The 24,824-nt window shown below is 41.3% G+C and overlaps 1 protein-coding gene across 2 annotated transcripts in view; it reads right to left on the reverse strand.

Moving 5' to 3' along the window:
* LOC138751432 (uncharacterized) overlaps window positions 1-5,183 on the reverse strand; it is a 114,553-nt gene extending 109,370 nt beyond the window's left edge. The window contains exon 1 of one of the 2 annotated variants that reach the window (XM_069913681.1): window positions 4,515-5,183. In XM_069913681.1, the coding sequence (XP_069769782.1) occupies window positions 4,515-5,029 (515 nt within the window). In that variant the 5' untranslated portion in view covers window positions 5,030-5,183. The remainder of the gene's footprint in view (window positions 1-4,514) is intronic. The other variant, XM_069913682.1, reaches the window with a different exon arrangement.
* Between the last annotated feature and the right edge of the window lie 19,641 nt (window positions 5,184-24,824).

Below are 24,824 nucleotides of genomic sequence, written 5' to 3' on the forward strand. Positions count from 1 at the left end.
TCTTTTATATATATATATAAAATATATCGTTCATGTTTAGTTTATTGTTATTATGTTACTTATCTGTATTTTGAACGAATAAATAAAGTTTAAAAAAAAAGAAACAGAGGGCATGAATGAAAGGTAAGAGCTAGGAGGGGAGATCCTCATCAGATGTCCAGTCAGTGTGGATTGGTAACAATATTTCTTTCTCACTAACAATCTCAAGGATGCATGCTTAGCCTACGGCTCTACTCTCTCTACACTCATGTCTGTGTGACTAGATATGCCATCTACAAATTTGACTATAACACCATGGTCGTCGGCAGAATCACAGACTGCAATGAAGAAGCATACAGGAATGAGATAGATCAGTTAGTTGAGTGGTGTCACAACAACAACTTTGCACTTAACATTAGAAAAACTAAGGAACTGATTGTGGACTTCAGGAAGGTGAAATCAGGAAAACGCAAACCAGTCCTCATTGATGGATCAGCAGTGGAGAGAGTAAAGAACTTCAAATTCCTAGGAGTCATCATCTCTGAAGGTCAACCGTGGGACCTCCCACGTGAGAAGGCTCAACAGCAGCTGTTTAGTTAAAAGTTTGAGGAGATTTAGTCACCAAAGATGCTTGCAAATTTCTTCAGGTGTACCGTAAAGAACATTCTGACTGGTTACATCACTATCTGGTACGGAAGAGCCAATGCATAGGACATTAAGGATATCTTTAAGAGGTGGTCTCTCAAGAAAGCAGCCTCTATCATCAAGGACCCTCACCACCCAGGCCATGCCCTCTTCCCACTGCTACCATCAGGAAGGAGATACAGGAGCCTGAAGAAAAACATCATTGTGACAAAAACAGTTTCTTCCCCATCACCATCAGATTTCTGAATGGACAATGAACCACAGACACTACCTCACCTTTTTCTCCTTTTTGCACTAATTAGTTATAGGTGCCTAACCTTTTATCTCAGATTGTCGGGACCAGACACGCCATTGTTCGAAATCATTTCGATTGCCATCCCTTTAAGCCTGCCCAAATCATACTGCTGTATCTACTCCCCACCCCCTCCTGAGTGGCGCTGCTGCCTCTCTACTCCCTCTCATTGCCTGCCCAAGTTACACTGACGTCTCTACCCCCCTCGCCCACCCAAGTCAATCTGCCGTCTCTCCCCCCTCGCCTGCCCAAGTCGTGCTGCCATCTCTCTCCGCCCCTCACCCACCTGAGTCACACTGCTGTCTCTCCTCCCTCGCCCACCCGAGTCACGCTGCTGTCTCTCCCCCTCGCTGGCCTGAGTCAACTGCCATTTGTCTTCCCCCCCCCCCCCCCCCCCCGCTGTACCAACAACAGGAGAACAGCCCCCTTCTCGATTCCTCTGCGCTGGTACTGGTACAGCAGTTTCAGCTGTGTGGGGGATTAAGGGTAGCAATGACAGCAATTGAGCAACTGCTGGGCCAACTGAAAGTGCCGCAACATTGGACAGGCATCAGTAAAGGCAATTCGGAGGTGCTTATAAAGTAGTGGAACGCAACGGGATACACGGGAGTTGAGCTAGGGTCACGTCGGGTCATGTTTGGTGCCAAACTCCATCTTTGATGAGCATAAGTTATCCACCGAAAAAAGCATCAGTTTTTGGAGGTTATCGGTTTTCAGAATTCTGGATAAAATTTTAGGCAGCTATATTTTTAAATAGTTTATTTAAGGAAATGTAATTAATAGCAATTTTTGCACCTGTAATGTACAATACTGCTGCTGCAATACAACAAATTTTGTGGCACATGTTCATGACAATAAACCTAATTCTGATTTTTTTTTTCACTTGAAAGACAAATGAAATCTGGACTACATTGATCGGTGGTAAAGGATACAAGCATGACTTGAAATGCTAAGTGATGGTATAGCACTTAAGACTATGAGCTGAGTGCTGAAAAGCATGATTAGTATCACAGTATCTTAAAAATCTTGTTACTATGCTGTATAACCATTGATTATTGCCTTGTAACTGTACCAGCATAGATTAATTGCCTGCCAAAAGTAGATTAAACCCAGGGCTTTTATATTTGGAAACAATTACGTTTAGAGAACACAAAACGAGCAAGTTAGTTCTGAAATTTTTAACCAAACAGTTATGAGAACTATAATGAAAAATCCACACTGCTGAAGACCCAACTGCGCTGGGTGGGTCACGTCTCCAGAATGGAGGACCATCGCCTTCCCAAGATCGTGTTATATGGCGAGCTCTCCACTGGCCACCGAGACAGAGGTGCACCAAAGGAGAGGTACAAGGACTGCTTAAAGAAATCTCTTGGTGCCTGCCACATTGACCACCGCCAGTGGACTGATATCGCCTCAAACCGTGCATCTTGGCGCCTCACAGTTCGGCGGGCAGCAACCTCCTTTGAAGAAGACCGCAGAGCTCACCTCACTGACAAAAGACAAAGGAGGAAAAACCCAACACCCAACCCCAACCAACCAATTTTCCCTTGCAACCACTGCAACCGCGCCTGCCTGTCCCACATCAGACTTGTCAGTCACCAACGAGCCTGCAGCAGACGTGGACATACCCCTCCATAAATCTTCGTCCACGAAACCAAGCCAAAGAAGAAAAGAATGAAAAATAAATTTTAAAACTAACTTTTCCATGAATATTATGGACTCTGCATGTTTGGGGTATGTAAATTAAAAATGAGGGTGAACTCAGACAAAATCATCAGATCCCAGATTCCTGGATGATACAAAAAGATTGTTAAACTAACAAAACTCTAAAACAAAATAGATCCAGTGTTGATGAATTTTGTGAAGGTTATTAAAATATCAACCAAAGCACGTCGTGAAAAGCACATAAGGCAACCCCCTTCACACTTTTCCAGCTGCCGGAATCATAAAATTAAATAACTATCACAGATTGTTGCAAGTAGATGATATATTAATATTCATAAGACAACCAAACTAAATTATTACCACTGTGTTTTTCTATTAACTTTCAATTTTATTCTTGGCATTCTTTTTTTAATACAGTGAATTTAAGTAGAGCTATATGCCAACATGACTAGTTGGTTTTCAGTCTGGAACTAAAATATAGATCTCTGAATATGGGCTTTGCGTATTTCTACGAATGCTCTATCCATCAGTTTGCCATACAGGCAAATGACGTTCCTTCCATCATTTTGTAGAGGACAAGTAACCTTTTACTTTGATGAAGGGCTCAAGCCCGAAATGTCGGTTATGTATTTTTACCTTTGCTATTGTAATGGATGAATATTAGGAGGAATTTGGTAAGATTAGTGGGTTACATACATACACACATTTTAAAACAGATCTTATTTGAAAGACTGAAGAATTCATATTCAGGAACATTGCAAAAACTATGGAGAATTTTATGCATATTTCACAAGTAGGTACTAATTGAAATTACATCATAAAATGAATAGTAATTCCAATTGTTTGGAATTGGAGACAGGCTGGCTGGTCGGATAACTACAAGGCTTCTGACCTTTCTGCAAAGTGCTCACAGAAGGGTCACTCCTGGGTTTTGTTTATCAAAGACAACAGATAGAAGCAGAGGATAACTCCTGTTGTTTGCTCAAGAAGGTGGGTTTTTTTTTGCAAGTGAGAGAGTCACATGGGCTTTTTGGCAGTTGGAGAGAGAGAAGACCAAGCTCAACAAGCTCTCTCAGCCAGTGTGTGTGTATCACTGAAAGAGACTGAACAGTCACTGCTGAAACAAGCCAGGAAAAGCTGGTGGGAAACAGAAAGTTCCAGAGTGGCGGATGGCTGGAAGTCCTATTTGTCTGATGTTTCTCTTGGAATAAGTGGAAAAGAAAGGAACTCTATGGCGACCTGAAAGAAAGAGAACCCTGATGGGGCAAGTTTCAGACACTATGGTGGTACCTCAGTTGTGGAAATCCTGGAACAACAAATCTCTCTCTGCAAACCCTACAAGAACCTTCCTGAGCGGTAAACATTTACCTTTCAAGCACCAAAGCCTGGTAAACTTTATACATGTTCAATTCTGTGCACAGTATAAGAATTGGAAGAAGGAGAAGTGAGATTAACTGTGAACCAAAGAACTTTTCTCAAATTTACATACACGTGCGCTCAGAATTAGAAAGGGATTAAGTTGGGTTAGTTAAGTATAGAGATAAGTTAAAGATTGGTTCTGTTTCCATGTTTAAAGTTAATTAAAAACAACGTGCTTAAATAACTACTTGTCTTGGTGTATGTCTGGGTTTTGGGGTCCTTTGGGCTCCTAACCCTACACAGCTGAGTTTCTCCTGTTTTTACTTCAACCACAGTGTGGACAGATGTTCGTGTTTTACTTCTTCCAAGCAACCTTTTTAAGCCGGTTGGAGACGAGAGACGTCCATCAGAAGCAGCCAGCCTGTCACTGCAGAACTCTGCCCGATGCGCAGCGCCCCAGGACGAAGCCCACAGGTTGCAGCGCAGGAGAAGGGGGAGGTGCGGGTTGTGGTCCTGGGGATGCAGGCATCCGTTGCTGGCGCGCCGATCCCCGAAGCTCCCATGCCCCACTCACCGCTGCTCCAGCACCTGGACGATCCGCTGTTTCATCCACCGGACGTCCCGCGGCGCGCTGTCGTCGAACGACATGAAGATCACATGGCTATTGTTGGGCAGCGCGTCGGCCAGGGGGGCGAGTGCCGGCTCCGAGGCCCACAGGCACTCCAGGAAGCCCGACTTGTTCGTGAAGGCGTGGAAAATGAACGAGGCCGGGCTGCGCCGCTGGCTCGACGGGAAGCTCAGCGGCCCGTCCAGGGTGTCGAGCGTGAAGGGGGGCGCGCTCATGCCCGGATCCAGTGGCGAATCAAGCCGCCGGCCCAGGCCCGAGCCCACGCCGGCCCGTGGTAGGAGCAGGTCGGAGTTCCAGCCCAGGGCCGAGCGCTCCTTCGCCTTCCACAGGTGGTCGCAGCCGGGCCCATCGGATCTCCGGCAGGGCCGCGGTGAAGGCACAGCCTCGTGGCTGGATAGGCCGAGGTCAAAGCTGAGGAGGAGACCCAGGCCCAAGCCCAGGGCAGCTGGTCGCTGAAGCATCGCTCCCCGCTGCAGCGGCTCGTCCGTGCACAGCGCCCGCTGGAATCGAACCGCCCACAACCTGTTCCGTTCCCTGTCTCTTTAATCTACAAACTTCTGCTTTTACATCCTGAGCAAGAATTCAGCTCATTTTTTTTTCTTTTGAGGCTTCAAAGTTCCTAAATTGCTGTTCAGTTCTCAGTGTTCAAATGTTCTGATTCCATTGCTGCCAGGGTCGAAAAAAAACAGGGGGAGCGAACCATATCTGAACTAGTGTTTTGAGAGAGTCGAATGTCATAACTTCTGAATGTTTGAAATAAAAGACTGCGGCTGATCGAATTCTTAAAAAGGAGAGTGTAATTAATATTATCATCAATCCAGAGAAATGAATTATTGTGGGCAAAACCAGTCTTTTTTTCTTAGGAGGCTAGATGCTGGAGTAAAAGAATGGTCACCCTTCATCTGACCATTGAGAACTGTTCAAATCCAATTTATCTGCATTTGTTCTATAGCCTCATATTCTTTATTAATTGAAGTGCTTTTCAAGATTCTTAAAGACTTTGATATTCTTTCCCTCCGCCACTCTCAGGCAATGCATTCTAAATTCTAACTACCCTCTGGATGAGATAAATATTTCCTTGGATCCCATCTCAGCCTCTTACTCTGTACGTTAAACATATTCCCTCTAGTTATAGACACCTTTGCCGTGGAGGAAAAAAATTGCCTATTTTATCTGTTGTTTATATTTTTGTACACTTACAAAATATTATGTTCCTTCTTTACCACACTAAATGAAGCAAAAGCAACACCTATTGTTTTCTCAACCACATACATGCCAGGCAATAAATGTCTGGAGTAATCTAGTCCTTTCTCTATTTAAGCCACTTCAATGTGTTATAAAACTCTGATGTACTTCCCTGTTCTTGCCTTCTCTGGTTATCACCCCATCTATCTGTGCTGCCATGTTCAGGGATCTTTGGACTGTGATGTTTCTTCTATTGTGATAAAGAAACTTGAGTTATTTTGTATTACTTTTATTACTAACTCAGGACCTCCTGGAACACATCCATTTTGTGCATCTAACCAGAGATTCCATCTTCAACTCTCTCAGAGTAAAATAAATCCAAAGGGTTTCTATACAGAGTAAAAATAAATCCAAAGGGTTTCTATAAGTACATTAAAAGTAAAAGATTAGTGAGGGATAAAATTGGACCCCTTGTAGATAGTGAGGGTAGGCTGAGTGAGAAGTCAGAGGAAATGGGGGAAATTTTGAATGATTTCTTTGCCTCGGTATTCACTAGGGAAAAAAATATTGAACCAGTTGAGGTAAAGAAAAATAGTGGGGAGGTAATGAAGCCTGTAAGGATAACCAAGGAGGTAGTGATGGCTGTGTTGAAAAAGATAAAGGTGGATAAATCTCCGGGACCGGACAAAATATTCCCAAGGACACTCAGGGAGGCTAGTGGACAGATAATGGGGCCATTAACAGAGATATTTAGGATGTCACTGGCCACGGGGGTAGTGCCAAAGGATTGGAGGGTGGCGCATGTGGTTCCGCTGTTTAAGAAAGGGTCCAAATGTAAACCTGGGAATTGTAGGCCCGTGAGTCTGACGTCTGTTGTGGGCAAGTTGATGGAAAGTGTTCTGAGGGATGGTATTTACAAATATTTGGAGGTGCAGGGATTGCTAGGGAGTAATCAGCATGGTTTTGTCAGGGGTAGATCATGCTTGACAAACCTGATTGAGTTTTTCAAGGGGGTTACAAAAAAGGTTGATGAAGGGAAAGCTGTGGATGTTGTCTATTTAGACTTTAGTAAAGCTTTTGACAAAGTTCCCCACAGGAGGTTAGGAAAAAAGGTAGAGGCATTAGGTATAAATGAGGAGGTAGTGAAATGGATTCAGCAATGGTTGAATGGGAGGTGTCAGAGAGTAGTGGTAGAAAATTGTTTGTCCAATTGGAGGCCAGTGACTAGTGGAGTTCCTCACAGGTCGGTCCTCGGTCCACTATTGTTTGTTATATAAACGATCTGGAAGTAGGGGTGGAGAATTGGATAAGCAAGTTTGCGGATGATACAAAGATTGGTGGTGTTGTGGACAGTAAGGAAGATTACCATAGATTAAAAGGTGATTTAGGAAGGCTGGAGGTGTTTGCTGAGAAATGGCTGATGGAATTTAATACAGATAAGTGTGAGGTGTTATATTTTGGAAAGGCAAATCTAAATAGGTCATATGCATTAAATGGTAGGCTATTGAGATGTGCAGAGCAACAAAGGGATTTAGGAGTTGTGGTAAATAGCACCCTCAAGGCTGATACTCAGGTAGATGGTGTGATGAAGAAGGCATTTGGAATCTTGGCCTTCATAAATAGGAGTATTGAATTCAAGAGTAGGGAGGTTATGATGAAATTGTACAAGGCAATGGTGAGGCCAAATTTGGAGTACTATGTACAGTTTTGGTCACCAAATTATAGGAAAGATATAAACAAAATAGAGAGAGTGCAGAGAAGGTTCATGAGAATGTTTTTTTTTTGAAGACTTTATTTAAAATTTTATAACATGAATACAATAAAGAATTACATTTAAAGAAAAATAGAAAAAAAAATTAAAAAGGTATTACAATATTACATCAGAAAACTACACAAAATAACCCCCCCCCCGTTAATTGTAACACAATATTAATAGTCTAACTTAAAATTAGTCCAACCCTCCCCCCCAAAATAAAGAGTGAAGAGTTAATAAAATTGACAATATTATATATGAAAAAAAAATACCCACTTACAAAAAAGAGATAGTTCATGAGAATGTTGACAGGATTTCAAGGTTTGAGTTACAGGGAAAGGTTGTGCAGACTGGGGCTTTTTTCTCTGGAGAGTAGAAGTTTGAGGGGACTTGATAGAGGTGTTTAAGATTTTAAAAGGGACAGACAGAGTAAATGTGGATAGGCTTTTTCAGTTAAGAATGGGGGAGATTCAAACTAGAGGGCATGGTTTAAGATTGAAGGGGAAATTTCTTTACGCAAAGGGTGGTGGGGATGTGGAATGAGCTTCCGACAGACGTGGTCGAGGCGGGATCATTGGTTACATTTAAGGAAAGACTAGATAGTTACATGGATAGGAGAGGACTGGAGGGGTATGGACCGGGTGCTGGTCAATGGGACTAGGAGGGTGGGGATTTGTTACGCATGGACTAGTCGGGCCGAACTGGCCTGTTCTGTGCTGTAAGTGGTTATATGGTTTCTCTGCTTTACAGTTTGGGGATGCAGAGGACTTGAAGTCACGTCAAAAATCATACGCTCCTGCGATGTTCTGGAATTCTCTACAACTGTACCATGGTCCATTGTCACTGTAGACAATTTGATAATTTCAGGTCTTGCAAAGATCAACCATGTATCTGATCATGCAGGCAGCAGACATGTTGAGAAGCAGTGTCACCTCAGAATAGTTTGATATAGTCAATAACCAATACTTTCCATCCAGATGGAACAGATCAGTTCAAACTTTCTGCCACGCCTCCTCTAGTAAGTCAGTTATTGACATGGATTCCTTTAGTAGCTTTGTGTGGTGTTTCAGACAGCTTGAGACCATTCTGTCGATGTCAGCATTTGTCTCTGGCCAATAAACAGCAATTCTAACCCTCTTGCATTTTTCCACTCCAAGGTGCCCCTTAATGCAGCCTTTTCAGTATAATTTGTCGCAGTGATTGAGAAATGATAATTCTGCTCTGTCTGAATAGAAGGCCATTGACAACATTCTGCTCTGATATTGCTGGCATTCACCTCTAGGCCAACCTGCATTAAGATTCTTGATGACCTATAGAACTATGTCCTTTTCTGATTCTGATGTCAGATTCGGGAAGAGATTGAATGATTGGGTTCACATGGAGATTCACATTTGTCTCTGTGCGCTTCACTCTGCGTTGTTGTTCTTGGACAGTGTACCAGCCAGCACCATAAGTTTCCCTGGCATATACACCAATTCAAAGTCATAACATTGTACCTTCATCATCAGTCTTTGGATGCGTGACGACATCTCACTGAGTTTCTCTTTGATTCATGGGTATTTTTGTGGTCTGACTCTGCCACAAATGGTGGTAATGCATACACATAGCTGTTGAATTTCTCAAGTGCATAGATCATACCTAGGCACTCTTTATACACATTGAGTGGTCATCATCCTTGATGCATAAGTCTCTGTCGATATTTTAATCCTTCCGGATAGGCCAAAGAACACCAAAAGCACTTGTTCTGTAGTTAGAATGGTCTTCAAGTTTGGTGTTCTTCCTTGTGGTTGGCCATTCACTTGAATTTACATTTGTCATGCAACAACTTACTCAGGTACAATGTTTTGAAAGAAAGATTTGTATGAATTTACCAATGAAATTGATGATTCCCAGCATTCTCAATATACTTTTTTTTTTTGTGGGTCTGGTATCTCCAGAATTGCTTTAACCTTGCTCTTGTCTGGCTCCATACCTCCCTCTGATAGCTTATCTCCCAGAAAGGTGAATTTCTTCATATCAAACTGACATTTTGCTCTGTTTAGCTTTAATCCATACTTTTGGATGTCATGTAGCATTTTGATGTGCCTCTTGTGTTGCTCCTGTGCAGCTCCCCATAGGACCATGTCATCCATGTACAGCATTTATGCCTTCTATAATGTGCTCCATTGTCCTGTAGAACACCAGGAACTCAGGGAATTCCAAAAGGTGTCCTTAAACAGGAGTACTGCATTGGCCAAACTATTGAATGTACAGTATTTTGTGTATATTCATGCAGTTTTATTTGTGAGAAGCCCTGGGATGCATCCAATTTGGTGAAAAACTCACTTATAATTTCATTCCTGGTCAAAATTTGATAGTGTTCCCTCTTTATTACTGACATCCAAGTCTTTTGGATCATGCACATGCATAGGTCACCCTTCTTTTTGACACACACCATTGAATTCACCCATTTTTTAGGCTCTTCTACTGTCTTTATTGCCCCTGGTGACATCATTCAGTTGAGTTCCTGCTTGAGCTTGTCTTTTACTGATGCTGGACCCATCTTGGGGTATGCACTACTGGCTGTGCATCCTCTTTTAACTGTATCTTATAGATGAATGGTAGAACACCAAGCACCTTGAAGTTGTCTGGAAATTGATCCAGTATTTTCTCTACACTGTTCTGTGCATTGGTGCTGTTAATGCAGAACACCCTCTTGACTAGGCCTAAGTTTTCACATGCTTTGTCACTAAGTAGTGAGTCATGTCCATCTGGGACTACTGCAAACATGAGGTGTTGCTCTTTAATTTTCACCTTGAGTCTACATGTGTCTTTCGCTTCAGTGCGCTGTCCATTGTAGGCCTTGAGCTGAACAGAATTTGGATGGATTTATCTTTATTGCCCTGATGTCATGCTCACAGATCAAAATGGCCTTTGACCCTTTATCCAGCTTGAAAGAAATATCTGCTTCATTTGAATGCAATGGCACCGTCCACTTGACCTGCTCAACTCCATTCATGCTTTGCTGTTCAGTTTCTGTTGATTTGAAACCTTCCTGCTATCATGGCCACAAAAAATGTATCACTGAGGACAGTTTCTTCTACGGTGTGCACACTTTCACAGCTCCATCTAAGGCAACCTCTCATTTTTTTGTCAATAATCTTGCAGCGATCCAAAATTGTATGTTCTTGCTTTCAATTTCAAGTCCATGAAAAATGTACCAAAGCTCTCACCCTGCAGTTGCATGTGTGAGTGAAACACATACCTCTTAAATGTTTCATTTTACTTTGGTGAGAAGTGTTAATCAAACATCTCAATAACTTTGTTGAACTTGCCTTGGTCACCTGCCTCGGCAAAAACAAACATGTTGAAAACCTGCTTGAGGTGCCACCACGGTAAGTGGCAGTGAAATCTTCCATTTATCCAGTTTGCTATCAGTGCAATGGCTTGCAGATACAGCAAGAATCCTTGTTTGAATAACCACTACTCTGGTTGACATTCCCAGTCCAATTCACAGCTCTAGGCAGCATCAGCCTTTCTATGACTCCTGCTGAAACCTACTCCAGTACAATGTGATGTTTTTTCTATTATGATAAAGAAATGTGGGTTCTTTTGTATTACTTATATTTTATTATCAACCTCGTGGGACACATTCATTTTGTACAGGTAACCTGAGGTGGGACATTCTGTCATCGTTGCTCTCTAGTGGTCAGGAGGACCATCAACTCCCAATCACCACAGACTGTACTATTCCTCAATTCTACTTCTGGGCTTGACCATTCATATTGCATGCCTTACCTTTACTTAATCTCCAAATGCAGCACTTCACAATAGTCATCATGAAATTCATCTGCAATTATTTTTCCCAACTTGAAGTTGACCAATGTCTTTCTGTTGACACACACTCCACAGGATCAGCAAGGTTTATGTCATCTGCAAACCTACTTTTGGCTCTGATATTTTAAGTATCAGGTTGTAAATGGAAACATTTTACAGAAAAATCCCCATTATCCAGCATTCAATCAACTGGCAAAAAAAAAGCAAATAAATAAATTCAAATATATAAAACTGGGCAGATGGACCCCATAGGGGAGTGCTGAGACTTTGTTAGACATCTGCAGGTTGCCTTGCTGAATGGATAATGCCCTTCAATGCACAGACATTCTTTTTTCTGTTGCCACTCACGTGGAGGTGAGTTGGGTTGCTCCGAGGGTCTGACTGGGACATTGGTGTGGAAGTGAGTCCGATTGCGCCAAGGACCTGACTGGATACTAGGATGAAGAGCTAGATAATGTCACTCGCTGCTGGGGAGGCTCCCAAAGTGTCTCCTTGTCCCTTCTTGGTAAGAGTCTTTATTTTTATCAGTATTAACCACATTAGTAAGATTTTATCTGTAAACTTGGGGAGGGAGTTCATTATGATGGCAGCACAATTAGCGTAGCGGTCAGCACAATGCTGTTACAGTCCCAGCAACTGAGGTTTGAATTTAATAAGTTAAAGGAATTACTTGATTAAAATGAACTTTACATAGTAAAGTTTAAAATGCTGATTTTTTTCAAATTACATTTTGAATTGTCTTAAATCATATATTCTTAATGCAGATGTAATAGGTATTGTCAGAGTGAGTCTCAGTCAACTGGAAAATTTGTATATCTGACATCTGCAATCCCCATAGGTGCCAGATAATGGGGATCTTACTGTATTTTGACTTGCAATACACATTGGAGAAACACTTCTCCAATTTCCATTAACTCTCTCCCCAAGACTCTTTTCCTATATTTCCTCCAGCTCCCCACCCCCTTCCCTCTTATCAGAGAGCCACTCTCTTTCCCTATCACTTCTCAGCTTTTTTCTCTTCTACCCTCCCACCTGCATCCACCAATGACATCTATTGGCCTGTTCCCCCCCCCTTGCCCCTCCCCCCATCTTTTTATTCAGGCACCTGCTTGTTTTTTCTTATGCCTGACGAAAACCCCAGGCATGAAACGATGGTTACCCTTTACTTCCTATGGATGATGCGTGACCTGCTTAGATTCTCCAGCACATTTGTGTCTTGCACTTGACCTCAGTGTCTGCAGACTTTCTTGTTTAATTTGACTTGCCTTTGCCAGTTTATATACTATGGCTTAAGATCATTGTTGAACTGTTGAATTATTTTTTATCATGTGTACAGAGATGAGGTAAAAAGCGATTTTGTGTGCCATAGAGGCAGCTTGCCAAAATAGCTACACTTCTCCACCATTTTGGATTCAGAAAAAAAGTTCACAGATAACAGTAATAAGATTTGTCATAACAACGTAACAGGCCCTCCTATCCCTCCTATCTATGCACCTGTCTAAGTTCCTCTTAAATGTTAAACTTGAGCCGTTATTCACCATTTCAGCCGGAAGCTCATTCCACACCTCCACCACTCTCTGTGAACAAGTTCCCCCTAATGTTTCCCCAAAACATTTCCCTTTTCACCCTTAACCCATGTCTTCTGGTTTGAATTGCACCTAACCTCAGTGGAAAAAGTCTATCCACATTTACTCTGTTGATACCCCTCATAATTTTAGTACTTCTATCAAATCTCCCCTCATTCTTCTACACTCCAGGGAGTAAAGTCCTAATCTGTTTAACCTTTCCCTGTAACTCAGTTCCTCAAGTGCTGGCAACATCCTAGTAAATATGCACTCTTTCAATCTTATTGTTATCTTTCCTGTCGTTAGGTGGCCAAAACTGCACACAATACTCCAAATGTGACCTCACATCTTATACAACTTTACCATAACATCCCAACTCCTGTACTCAGTACTTTGATTTATGAAGGCCAATATGCCAAAAGATCTCTTTACCACCCTATCTACCTGTGATGTCACTTTCACAGAAATATGTATCTTTATTCCCAGATCCTTCTACCACACTCCTCAGTCCCCTATCATCTGCTGAGTATGCCCTTTCTTGGTTTGTCCTTCCAAAATGCAGCACCTCACACTTGTCTGCATTAAATTTCAACTGCCATTTTTCAGCCCATTTTTCCTGCAGGTCCAGATACCCTGCGGGCTTTGAAAGCCTTCTTCACTGTACACACACCTCCAATCTTTGTGTCATCTGCAAATTTGCTAATTCAATTTACCAAATTATCATCCAGATCATTGATGTAGATGATAAACAACAATGGTCCCAGCATTGATCCCTGAGACACACCACTAGTCTCAGACCTCCCAGTATGAGAATCAATCATTTACTACCACTCTATGGCTTCTCCCGTACAGCCAATGTCAAAAGCAGTTCACTACCTCACCATGAGTACAGAGTGTCTGAACTTTCCTTTTATTTTGGTTTTTTTTTGAAATTTTTTTTAGTCAACATATGGTAATAATAACAAACAATAACATATCACAGTATTTTTTTTTCTTTGGCTTGACTTCGCGGATGAAGATTTATGTAGGGGTAATGTCCACTTCAGCTGCAGGTTCGTTTGTGGCTGACAAGTCCGATGCGGGACAGGCACACACGGTTGCAGCGGTTACAAGGGAAGATTGGTTGGTTGGGGTTGAGTGTTGGGTTTTTCCTCCTTTGTCTTTTGACAGTGAGGTAGGCTCTGCGGTCTTCTTCAAAGGAGGCTGCTGCCCGCCGAACTGTGAGGCGCCAAGATGCACGGTTTGAGGCGATATCAGCCCACTGGCGGTGGTCAATGTGGCAGGCACCAAGAGATTTCTTTAGGCAGTCCTTGTACCTCTTCTTTGGTGCATCTCTGTCACGGTGGCCAGTGGAGAGCTCGCCATATAACACAATCTTAGGAAGGCGATGGTCCTCCATTCTGGAGATGTGACCTACCCAGCGCAGTTGGATCTTCAGCAGCGTGGACTCGATGCTGTCGGCCTCTGCCATCTCGAGTACTTCGATGTTAGGGATGAAGTCACTCCAATGAATGTTGAGGATGGAGCGGAGACAACGCTGGTGGAAGCGTTCTAGGAGCCGTAGGTGATGCCGGTAGAGGACCCATGATTCAGAGCCGAACAGGAGTGTGGGTATGACAACGGCTCTGTATACGCTAATCTTTGTGAGGTTTTTCAGTTGGTTGTTTTTCCAGACTCTTTTGTGTTAACAAATATATGTTGAAAGTAGATAAAGAAAGAAGAAAAAGAAACTACTAAAACTATAAACTAAAACTATAAACTTTTTAAAATCCTAAAACCCTCCTCCCCTCTTGACCTAATCTAATCCCATAACTAATCTAATTCTGTTATACAATACATAATAACATAACTGCATATTAATTTGGATTACTTTGGATGACACTTAAGAATTCCAAAAATTGTTATTCATTCAGGGAGAACTTCACTGGTCAGGAGAATTCAAAGTAAAAAAAAAATATTATTTTAATCTCCTTATTCTAGCATTAGAATCCCAAAATGAATCTCTGTATGCCATCTATGAAACATCAAATTTCTATGTAATAGCAATACATTTCCTTGCTATTACTAAAGCTAACTTAACAAATTTCATTTGAAAATCCACCAAAGGTAATTTAGGAGTAATACTTTCTAAACAGTAGTTCAGGGTTTAACAGAAAAGCACCAGTGACTCGTAAAAACGAACTAATAGAAACCCAAAAAGAATTAATCTTCAAACAAGACTATGTAGAAGGAAGAAAAGTTCCCACTTCTTTCCACATCTAAAACATTGATCTGATGAATTCAATCTCCATCTACTCAATTTTTGAGGTGTAATATACAATTGATGTAGAAAATTATAATGAAGCAGTCTATATCTTACACTAATAGTGTTAGACATAACTTCTTTACATAAATCTTGCCAAACCTGTTGATCTATTGTTATATCTAAATCTTGTTCCCATTTTTCTTTTGAATTAAACAAACCTACTTTAGGTGTTTGTTCTTGTAACATGTTATATACTATTGAGATCATTTTTTTAGTCATTCCATCCACTATAATTTGTTCCTTTAAAATCATTTGAGATCCTAATTTCTCCATTAAATAAGCTCTTAATTGAAAATAACAAAATAACATATTATAAGGAATATCATATGTAATTCTTAATTGATCAAAAGACATCAATCTATTATTATCATAACAATCTCCCAATTTTAGAATTCCTTTATTATTCCAAATATTTAAAAAAGGATTGTCTTTTGGAAAGATTAATAGAGGATTAATTAATGGTGTTTTTGATGAGAGAAAATTTCCATTAATTTCTAACTTTATTCCAAATATTAAGTGCTTTCTTGACTAGCCTCCCATCCTTGCTAGAAAACAACATGCCAATCCACACTTTCTAAATCCTTTCTCATTTCCTTAAAATTGTGTTTTCTCCAATTTAGAATCTCAACCTGAGGCCCAGACCTTGTCTTTCTCCATAATTAACTTGAAAATAATGGTATTATGATTACTACACCCAAAATGTGCCCCAGCACATACTTCTGTCACCTGTCCTGTCTCAATCCCTAATGAGATCCAATATTGCACTCTCTCCAGTTGGTACCTCTGTATATTGATTTATAAAACTTTCTTGAACACATTTGACAAACTCCAAGCCAACAGCCCTTTTACAATATGGGAGTCCTAGTCAATATGTGGAAAGTGTATGATCCAGTGATCATTGGGGGATCATAGGTGGAAAGGGTAAGCAAATTTAAGTTGTTGGGGGGTCACTATCTTGGAGGTTCTTTCCTGGACCCAACACACAAATAACATTATGACAAAAGCATGTCATCAGCTCTATTTCCTCAGGAGTTTGCAGAGGTTTGATATGACATCAGAATTTGTGGCCAGAGGTGAAACCAAATTGATTGATGGCCTGGGATTGGCAATCTGGGCATGAATTGACCTCATTTTGAAAAGTTATTGTTAAAGAATCCATTCAAACACTTTATCTTTCTCATGTTAAATCTGCAGTGGATCAATGCAGTCAGGGACTTTGCAAAAAAAGGTACCTAAAGAGAAGTGAGAATGTGGAACTTGCAATTAAGGGAAATTGATTAATATAGATTCATTTATGGGGAGGATAGAACAGAGTGAATTTTTTCAATATGAAATGATGGGAGGAGGCTATGGCATGGACTAGTTGGGTTGTTTTTGTGCCTTATTTGATATGTGTTTATGATATGTGGTTCCTTTGAGGTTATTGTAATGCCCAGGCATACTGTCATTTAATAAAATGTAATCCCTTCCTTATTTACTTTGTTTTTCTGGATCCCTTTTCATCAATTGAATAAGCATTTGTTGAAAATTATTAAGTATTTAAATATCTGCTGTTTTTTTAAATCTTCCATACTATTTTGAATCTTATTTCCCGCAGTACGTTCTCGTAGTCATCTTTCATAATTAAATGTCTTTATTTATGAACATTCACTTTCTCATTCTCAAACTGAATGTGATATTTTAAGATATTATTTTCAGACTACCTCAGCATGTCTTTTAAAATGAAATTTGTAATTAATCCTGTCTTATTAGATAGGATGTAGCCTGTTCTTTTGTTGCTTCCATGAAGCAAAATGATGGAGCAGACAGAAAAGTTCTGTGACCTAATCTTACTCCTATTTGTTAATCTATGGACATCTCTGAGATTATAGAAAGAGAAAGATTGGTTAAATCAAATTTTTCAAACCTATTGCATCAATTTTTTAAAAAACCATTAAATATTCAAAGTAAATTTATAGAAAATTGCCTGAACATCAACTGCATGTTGTTGCTTGATCTTTAATAATTACACAGACAAATAGACAAAATGCACTTATTCAATGAACCAGCACATTCTTTGAGTTTCTATGAAGAATGTATCATGGTGAGGTTTCAAGATGGTGTTGGAGTGGCAGTAGGTACAAAGCAGAGCTTCCCCGAAGAAAGAAGAAGACAGAAAAAAGATTCCCTTTAAAAAAAAATGTAAATACAGAAAGAAAAAACCTAAGAAATAATAATATACAAGAGAAAATGGGAAGAAAAAATAAAGTACTGAATAAAAACAGGAGAGAATGGCCTCGTGGAGGAAGCGAGAAGGAGGCTGACCTCGGGGCCCATGCAGGCGTCAGCTGTGACGGCGGCGAGAGCAGATCCCCGGACCGTCTCATGGGTCAAAAACTTACCTGGTGAGGAGAGTGAGGGCGGCGTTGCAGAAACAGGAACACAAGGGGGTCTAGAGAGGGGTGCGAGTGAGGAGGCAGGAGCTCAATCGGACAACCACAGAGGTTTGGTGGAAGCCAGTAGATGGTACAACTGACTTGGGCCTAGAGAGGTGGTGAAAGTGGCGGTGGCAACAATTAGTTAAGGCCAATCCATGTGATGACCAGATGGAGGCAGCATTGGGCATTTGAGGTGTTGGAAATGGCGGGCTGCAGGATCAGGGAGGAGCTGGGACATCAAGAATGGGAGATAGAGGCATGGGCAATGTTAGCTCAAAGACTTCGGGATCAGAAGTGAGGAGGAAGAAAGAAAGGAACAAAAAAGAAAGGTAGGGAGGAAAGAAACTCAAAGGAAAAAGGAGGCAGAAGGCTTGGTGCCCTCTACTAAGGGTATTGAGGATGCTATCCACCAGATGAATAAATACATTTAAAAAATTGATTGCAGGTCAAAATGCCTTCAAAGAAAGATAAGATAATTTAGCTAAAAGGGTGGAAGTAATAGAGGAAAGAAAAGAAAGAGTGGAAGAAAGGCTGGGGGGATAAAAGAAAGGAGAGATGGACGTGTGGGGAAAGGAAATAAAAAAAATGTGAGAAAACAGATGCTCTTGAAAATTTCAGCAGGAGAAACAATGTTAAAATTGTGGGGAGAAAGGAGGCTACGGAGGGAAGAGACCCAGTGGGGTTCTTCAAAAAGTGGACTCCTGAGGTGTTTGGGAGGGAGAAAAGTGTGAATAATCTGTAGATAGAGTGGGCCCACTGGTCTCTTGCGCAATCCTGATTTGTCCTGGTTAGGTTCCTTTGCTACCAGGACAGAGAGAGAGCTTCACAGGCGGCAGCTAGGGGAGCAAAGCAGAGTATGGAGGAGTGAGAGTCCTCTTTTACCTGGATATAAGTGCGGTGCTTATATGGCATAAGAGGGAATTTGAGCAGGTGGGGAAAAAAAATGGATTAAGTTTACCCTCAATCACCCTGCAACATTGAAGATATTAAGAATGGAGGGGAGAAAAAGTTTGTTTTATTCCTCAGGAGGCATTAGATTTTGTGGAAACCCTGCTGCCCTCCCAAGTCTAAATATAAATAAGGGGAAATGGGAAAAGGGCAATTGATGGAATTATTGATTGTATATATTGTAAATGTTATGATTATGAGGTGTATGTTTCATTGTGTTTAACTGTGTTACTGTCTAAAGAAGAATGGTTAAGTTAAAAGAAGAATTATTATGGGGAGCTTGAAGAAAAGGGGGAAGACTAGGTTAAGTGTGAGATGGGTGCATTAGGCACACTCCAAAATGGCTGGAGAATTGGCGCCAATATTTCGGGCATTGGTGTCGAGAAGGGTAAGGGTAGATCAGGAGGAGAAGGGAAGGGGAAAGGATTAATTGGGGATTCGTTTTGGATTTCAATGATGTATTTCATATTCCAAAGTGAGGGCACAAAGATGGGCTTACACAGGTCAAGAGAAATGTGGGAGTTGGACTTGGGCACAACAATCCACGAGCGGTGCTGGTCAGACATGTATCTGGACAGCAATTACAGCTGTTATTAATGCCAGGTACAAATTGGTTCAATACAATTTCCTGCATCAACTGTACCTCACATTTCAAAAACAACATAAATTCTAAACTAGAAATCTTGGAAATGTGCTTTAGGTGTGGTGTGGAGATTGGAACCTTTATCCATTCAACCTGGCTGTGTACAAAGGTGAGATCCTTCTGGGAGGACCTGGAAGACATTCTGAAAAAAAATTACAAAAGTGAATCTTCCACCAGGTTCTGAATTGTACCTTCTGGGGACATTATGGTCATGTGTTTTAAACCATTCAAGTACCAAATTCAGTTTGTGAAGGTCATCTTGGCAGTAGCCAGGAAATATATTGCGGTCACATGGAAGTCTGACTCCCAAATAAATATTACACAATGGAATATGGAAATGCAGAGTTGCATTCCCCTGGAGAAAGTCACGTACAATTTAAGGAGGAAATATGACACATTCATTAGAGTGTGGGCACCTTATCTGGAGTATATTGGTTTGCAGATCTGACTATCCCCCTTCAGAACAAGGGTACTGAAGCAATCTGTCTCAACAGAGAAATGATTAGGATCAAGGAAATGGGACATGGCACAGATGACGTGCTCTGTTAGTCACTTTTTTCTTTTTATTCCTTTCTTTTGGTTACTCTTGTCACCTTGGTTGTTTTTTCCTAAGCTTCTGTTGGGATATCTGTCAAGTTCAAGCAAGTAGCAGAGTTCAGCATAGATACATGGGTCAAAGGGCCTGTTCTCTGCTTTAATTCAATGGATCCAGCATCAGCTGCAGAGGAAAAGGAGTTGTCAGACCCTAATTCAGGACTGAGCTATCAATAAACATGGTGAGTAGTTCTAACAACCCACCAATGGTATGTAAATTATTAAAAAGGATTAATTTGTGGCTTTAATTATGCAAGCACTTGCACAAGCAGGGGACCATGTTGATAGAGGTTGCTAATTCTAAACCATGGATCATAGGACTATGAAGCACATTGGAGCTGGGAAGTTTCTGCATTCCATCCCAGCACTCTGCATCACAGGAGAAATCTGTTGAATTCCTTGAGACAATTTGATTTGGGGTAAAAGCCTTTAATGACTTCCCTTTGGCCATCCAATGAACTGAAAGATGCAGTCAATCAAGTTAAACAGTTGTTTCGAGTGTGCAATTATTTCCAATTAAATTAACAGGAAGAGCTTTGAAAAGACTAAATGTGAAATTGATATGAATGTGTTCTTATGGTGAAAGATGAAGGCTTTTGATATTCAGGAAGCAACTATGACTGCTAGAACAGCAGAAGAAATGCATATTCTGTTTATAAATCAAAGCAGAGCAGCTAGAGAAGTGTAATGGAAGAAAATGCTTGAAAAGCTATTAAGTTCTGCACTTCATACTGAGATCCAAATAAATGTGTAGTCAGCATCACTCCAGTTCAATGATTTCCTGCCCATGATGCCACATGAATTTTAGGTACAAGGTGAAGAAGTAAAAGCTCAGAAGTATTTTCTCAAATCCTCGCTTGAGGAAAGAAGCAACTTTGATAGAAACATAAAAACAATTTTGAAAGATCTGGATAATGTAGAACTGGGATCATCATTTCAGGCAGGAACAAAGCATTCATTTTCTTTGAAGAACTGTACCATAGAATATTACAGCATGGAAACAGGTCCTTCGGCCTAATATGTGCTGAACCATTATTCTGCATAGTTCCATTGATCTGCACTGTCCATAGCATTCTATACCCCTCCCATCCCTGTACCTGTTCAAATTATTCTTAAATGTTACAATTGAACCTGCATTCACCACTTCAGCTGGCAGCACGTTCCACACCCTCACTTCTCTCTGTGTGGTTTCTCTTAATTTTCCCCTAAACCTTTCCCCTTTCACCCTTAGCCCATGTCCTTTTGTTTTTCTCTCACCTAACCTCAATGAAAAAAGCCTATTTATATTAACTTTATTTATATCCTCATAATTTTGTATATCTCTAGCAAATCTCTCATTCGTCTACACTCCAGGGAATAAAGTTGTAACCTGTTTCACCTTTCCCTGTAACTCAGTTCTGAAGTGTCGGCAACATTCTAGTAAATCTTCTCTGCATTCATTCAATTTTACTGATATCCTTCTTGTAGTTAGAAGACAAAAACTGCACACAATACTCCAAATTTGGCCTCACTAATGTCTTGCACAACTTTACCATAACATCCCAACTCCTATATTCCAATGTTCCCAAAAGCTCATTTTACAACCCTATCTATCTGTGAGGCCACTTTCAGGGAATACCTGTATTCCCAGATCCCTCTGTCCTACTACACTCCTCAATGCCCTGCCATTTACCGTCTATGTCGTACCTTGGTTTGTCCTTCCAAAATGCAACATCTCACGCTTGTCTGCATTAAATTCATCTGCCATTTTTCAGCACATTTTACCAACTGTCCAGTTCCCTGTGCAAGCTTTGAAAGCTTTCTTCACTGTCTACATCTCCTCCAATCTTTATGTCATCTTCAAACTTGCAGATCCAATTTACCACATTATCATCCAGATCATTGATGTGGATGAAAAACAACAATGATCCCAGCATTGATCCCTGAGGAACACCACTAGTTACAGGCCACCAGTTTGAGAAAAATCATCCACTATCACTCTCTGGCTTCTCCTGTATAGACAATGTCAGATCCCATTTACTGCCTCATCATGAATACCAAGTGTCTGAACCTTCCTAGCTAACCTCCCACGTCGGAGCTTGTCAGAGGCCTTACTAAAATCCATGAAGACCACATCCACAGACTTTCCTCATCTACATTCCTGGTAACCTCTTCAAAAATCTATACGATTGGTTAAAACACAAAACCATGTTGACTATCCCTAATCAGTCCCTGGCTATACAAATACTTGAATATCCAATCTCTTGGAGCACCTTCCAATAATTTACCTACTACTGACATCTGGCTCACTGGCCTATAATTTCCTGGGTTACTTTTGGAGCCTTTTTCAAAGAACTGAGCAACATGAGCTACCCACTAATTCTCTTGCACTTCACCTGTGGCTAAGGTCATTTAAAATATTTCTGGCAGGGCCCCTGCAATTTCTATACATTCCTTACTCAATGTCCGAAAGAATATCTTGTTTTAAAACAGCAAACCCCTCCTCCTCTTTAAATATGTATAGGTTCCATGACTTCAAGCAGTGAGGTCTCTGCTCGCTTTCCTTACTTCCCTGAAGACTGTGCCAATTCTTTGAGTAAATACTGATCCAAAAGAAAGTACTTTAAGGTCTCAACCTTCTCTTCTGGCTTCATACATAGCCGACCACTCTGATTTTCAAGAGGACCAATTTTGTTCTTAATACACCAGTAGAAACCATTAGGGTTTTCCTTCACATTTTAGCCCTCCAGATTTCCTTCTTAAGTGTTTTTTTTTTTTGCATTTTTATACTCTTCAAGTACCTCATTTGCTCTATACCTGTTTAACTAGATCCAAAACACCTCTTGAAAACAAAGGTTTCCTATGCCTGTTAACTTTGCCTTTAATCCTGACAGGAAAAAACAAACTCTGTACTCTCAAAATTTCACCTTTGAAGGCCTTCCTCTTACTGAACACATCCTTGCTGGAAAACAAACCGAGGCCCAGACCTATCCTCACCCATAATTAATTTGAAACTAATGGCATTATGATAACTGAATTCAAAATTTCCCTTACACATACTTCTGTCACATGTAGTGTCTCGTTCCCTAATAGTAGATCCAGTATTGCATTCTCTCTAGTTGGTACCTTTATATATTGTTTTAGAAAACTTTTCTTAACAAATTTGACAAATTCTAAGCCATCCAGCCTTTTTACAGTATGGGAATCCCAGTCAATATGTGGAAAATTAAAATCTGCTATCTCAACTTTGTTTCCTACAGCTGTCTGCTATCTCTACAGATTTGCTCCTCCAATTTGAGTTGACTATTGGGTGGTCTGTAACATAAACCATGAGTGTGGTCGTACCTTTCCTGTTCCTCAGCTTCACTCATATAGCCTCAGTAGATGAGCCCTCTGGTCTGTCCTGTCTCAGCACAGCTGTGATATTTTCCCTGATAAGCAATGTCACTCCTCGCCTTTTCATCCTTCCTGATCTATCATGTCTGAAACAACCGAACCCTGGAACAATGAGCTGCCAGTCCTGCCCCTCCTGTAAGCAAGTTTCACTAATAGCCAAAATGTCATAATTACATGTGCCAATCCATGCTCCAAGCTCATCTGTCTTTTCTACAATACTCCTTGCACTGAAATAGATGCACCTGAGAACATTTCCACCTCAAGCAAACTTTTGATTTCTAACTATGTGCAGTTGTCACATCATCTTTTTCCTCCTCTACTCAACTCTCTGCCCAGGCACTCCAGTTCCCATCCCCCTGAAAATCTGGTTAACCCCCTCTCCCTGCCCCGGGAGCAGCCCCAGTAGTTGGTATCCCTCTATCTTCAAGAGCATGGAAAGGGCATTAAAAAGTCACCGTGGATAGATCTGAATACAGGGTTGATGTTACAAGCAAACAAACCATGATCTTATTCAATGGTAAAGCTGACTGAATGGGCTGAATGGCCAACTCTTGGACATAATTTCTATGCTCATAGAAATGCCCAGTAATAGGGCATCCTTCTGTCTCAGAGGACAATAGTAGTTCCATGGATAGTCAATTGGTTTTGGAGCAGCAGCTCGAAAGGCCCACTCTAGCGTGACAGTCTCTGCCACACTTGCTGCAGATGAAGGTCAACTGGCTCTGTTGTCTCTGCTTCCTCTGTGTCCTCTCGTCCTTCAGCTGGCATGTCCATTTTTCCTTACCGCTTTTCATGTCCTTTCCAACAGCACTTCTCCAGTGGCCACAGTCATTAGTAAAGAGCTCCTAGTTGAGCACATTGATGTGAGCGAGTTTCAGATCACACTTGCATACATCTTTGAACTGCAGCTGTGACCAGCCAGTGGGTCAAGATCCTTCAGCCAGACAACTGCACAGCAGGTCTTTTTGGATGTGGCCATCATCCATATGGTGTACATGCCAAGCCACCAAAGTCATCTCTGACACAACAGGAAGTGCATGATGAGAGAACTGGCTTTATCCAGAGCCTTGGTGTTGGTGAGTCTATCCTACCAGGATATGTCCAGGATGCATTGAAGGCATAGGTGATGGAATCTTTCAAACCGGTTCACCTGCCTGGCATAGTTGCCCATGATTCGCTGGTATAAAGCAGGGTGCTGAAGGCACAAGCCTGAAACACCTTCAGCTTAGTGTTCTCTGAGGTGTTTGTTGCTCCACGCTCTTTTACTTAATTTGGAAATCACAGTGACAGCCTTAGCAATGCGCTTATCATTTTCAGCATCAAGTGAGAGATTGCTGGTGATGGTGGAGCCCAGGTCTGTGAAGCTGTCAGTGACGTCAAGTTCTTCATCTTCAATGCGGATGGTTGAACGGGTCGCAACATCTTCTCCCATCACATTAGTCTTTTTGATGCTGATCGTCAGCCCAAACTCCTGGCAGGCCTTGGCGAAGTTGTCAATCAGCCTCTGCGTGGAAGGTCAGATGAGAACCCGCCAGGTCTTGCTCTTCACTTGAAGACGGGCCATTGGTGTCAGCCACATTTGTGCGGATCCCTCCCATGACTCGAGATCCATGGCTTTTCAATTCAGGCGCCTGACTGCTTTTCACTCATACCTT

This window comes from Narcine bancroftii, chromosome 1, assembly GCF_036971445.1.
Source record: "Narcine bancroftii isolate sNarBan1 chromosome 1, sNarBan1.hap1, whole genome shotgun sequence".
Taxonomy (NCBI): Eukaryota; Metazoa; Chordata; class Chondrichthyes; order Torpediniformes; family Narcinidae; genus Narcine; species Narcine bancroftii.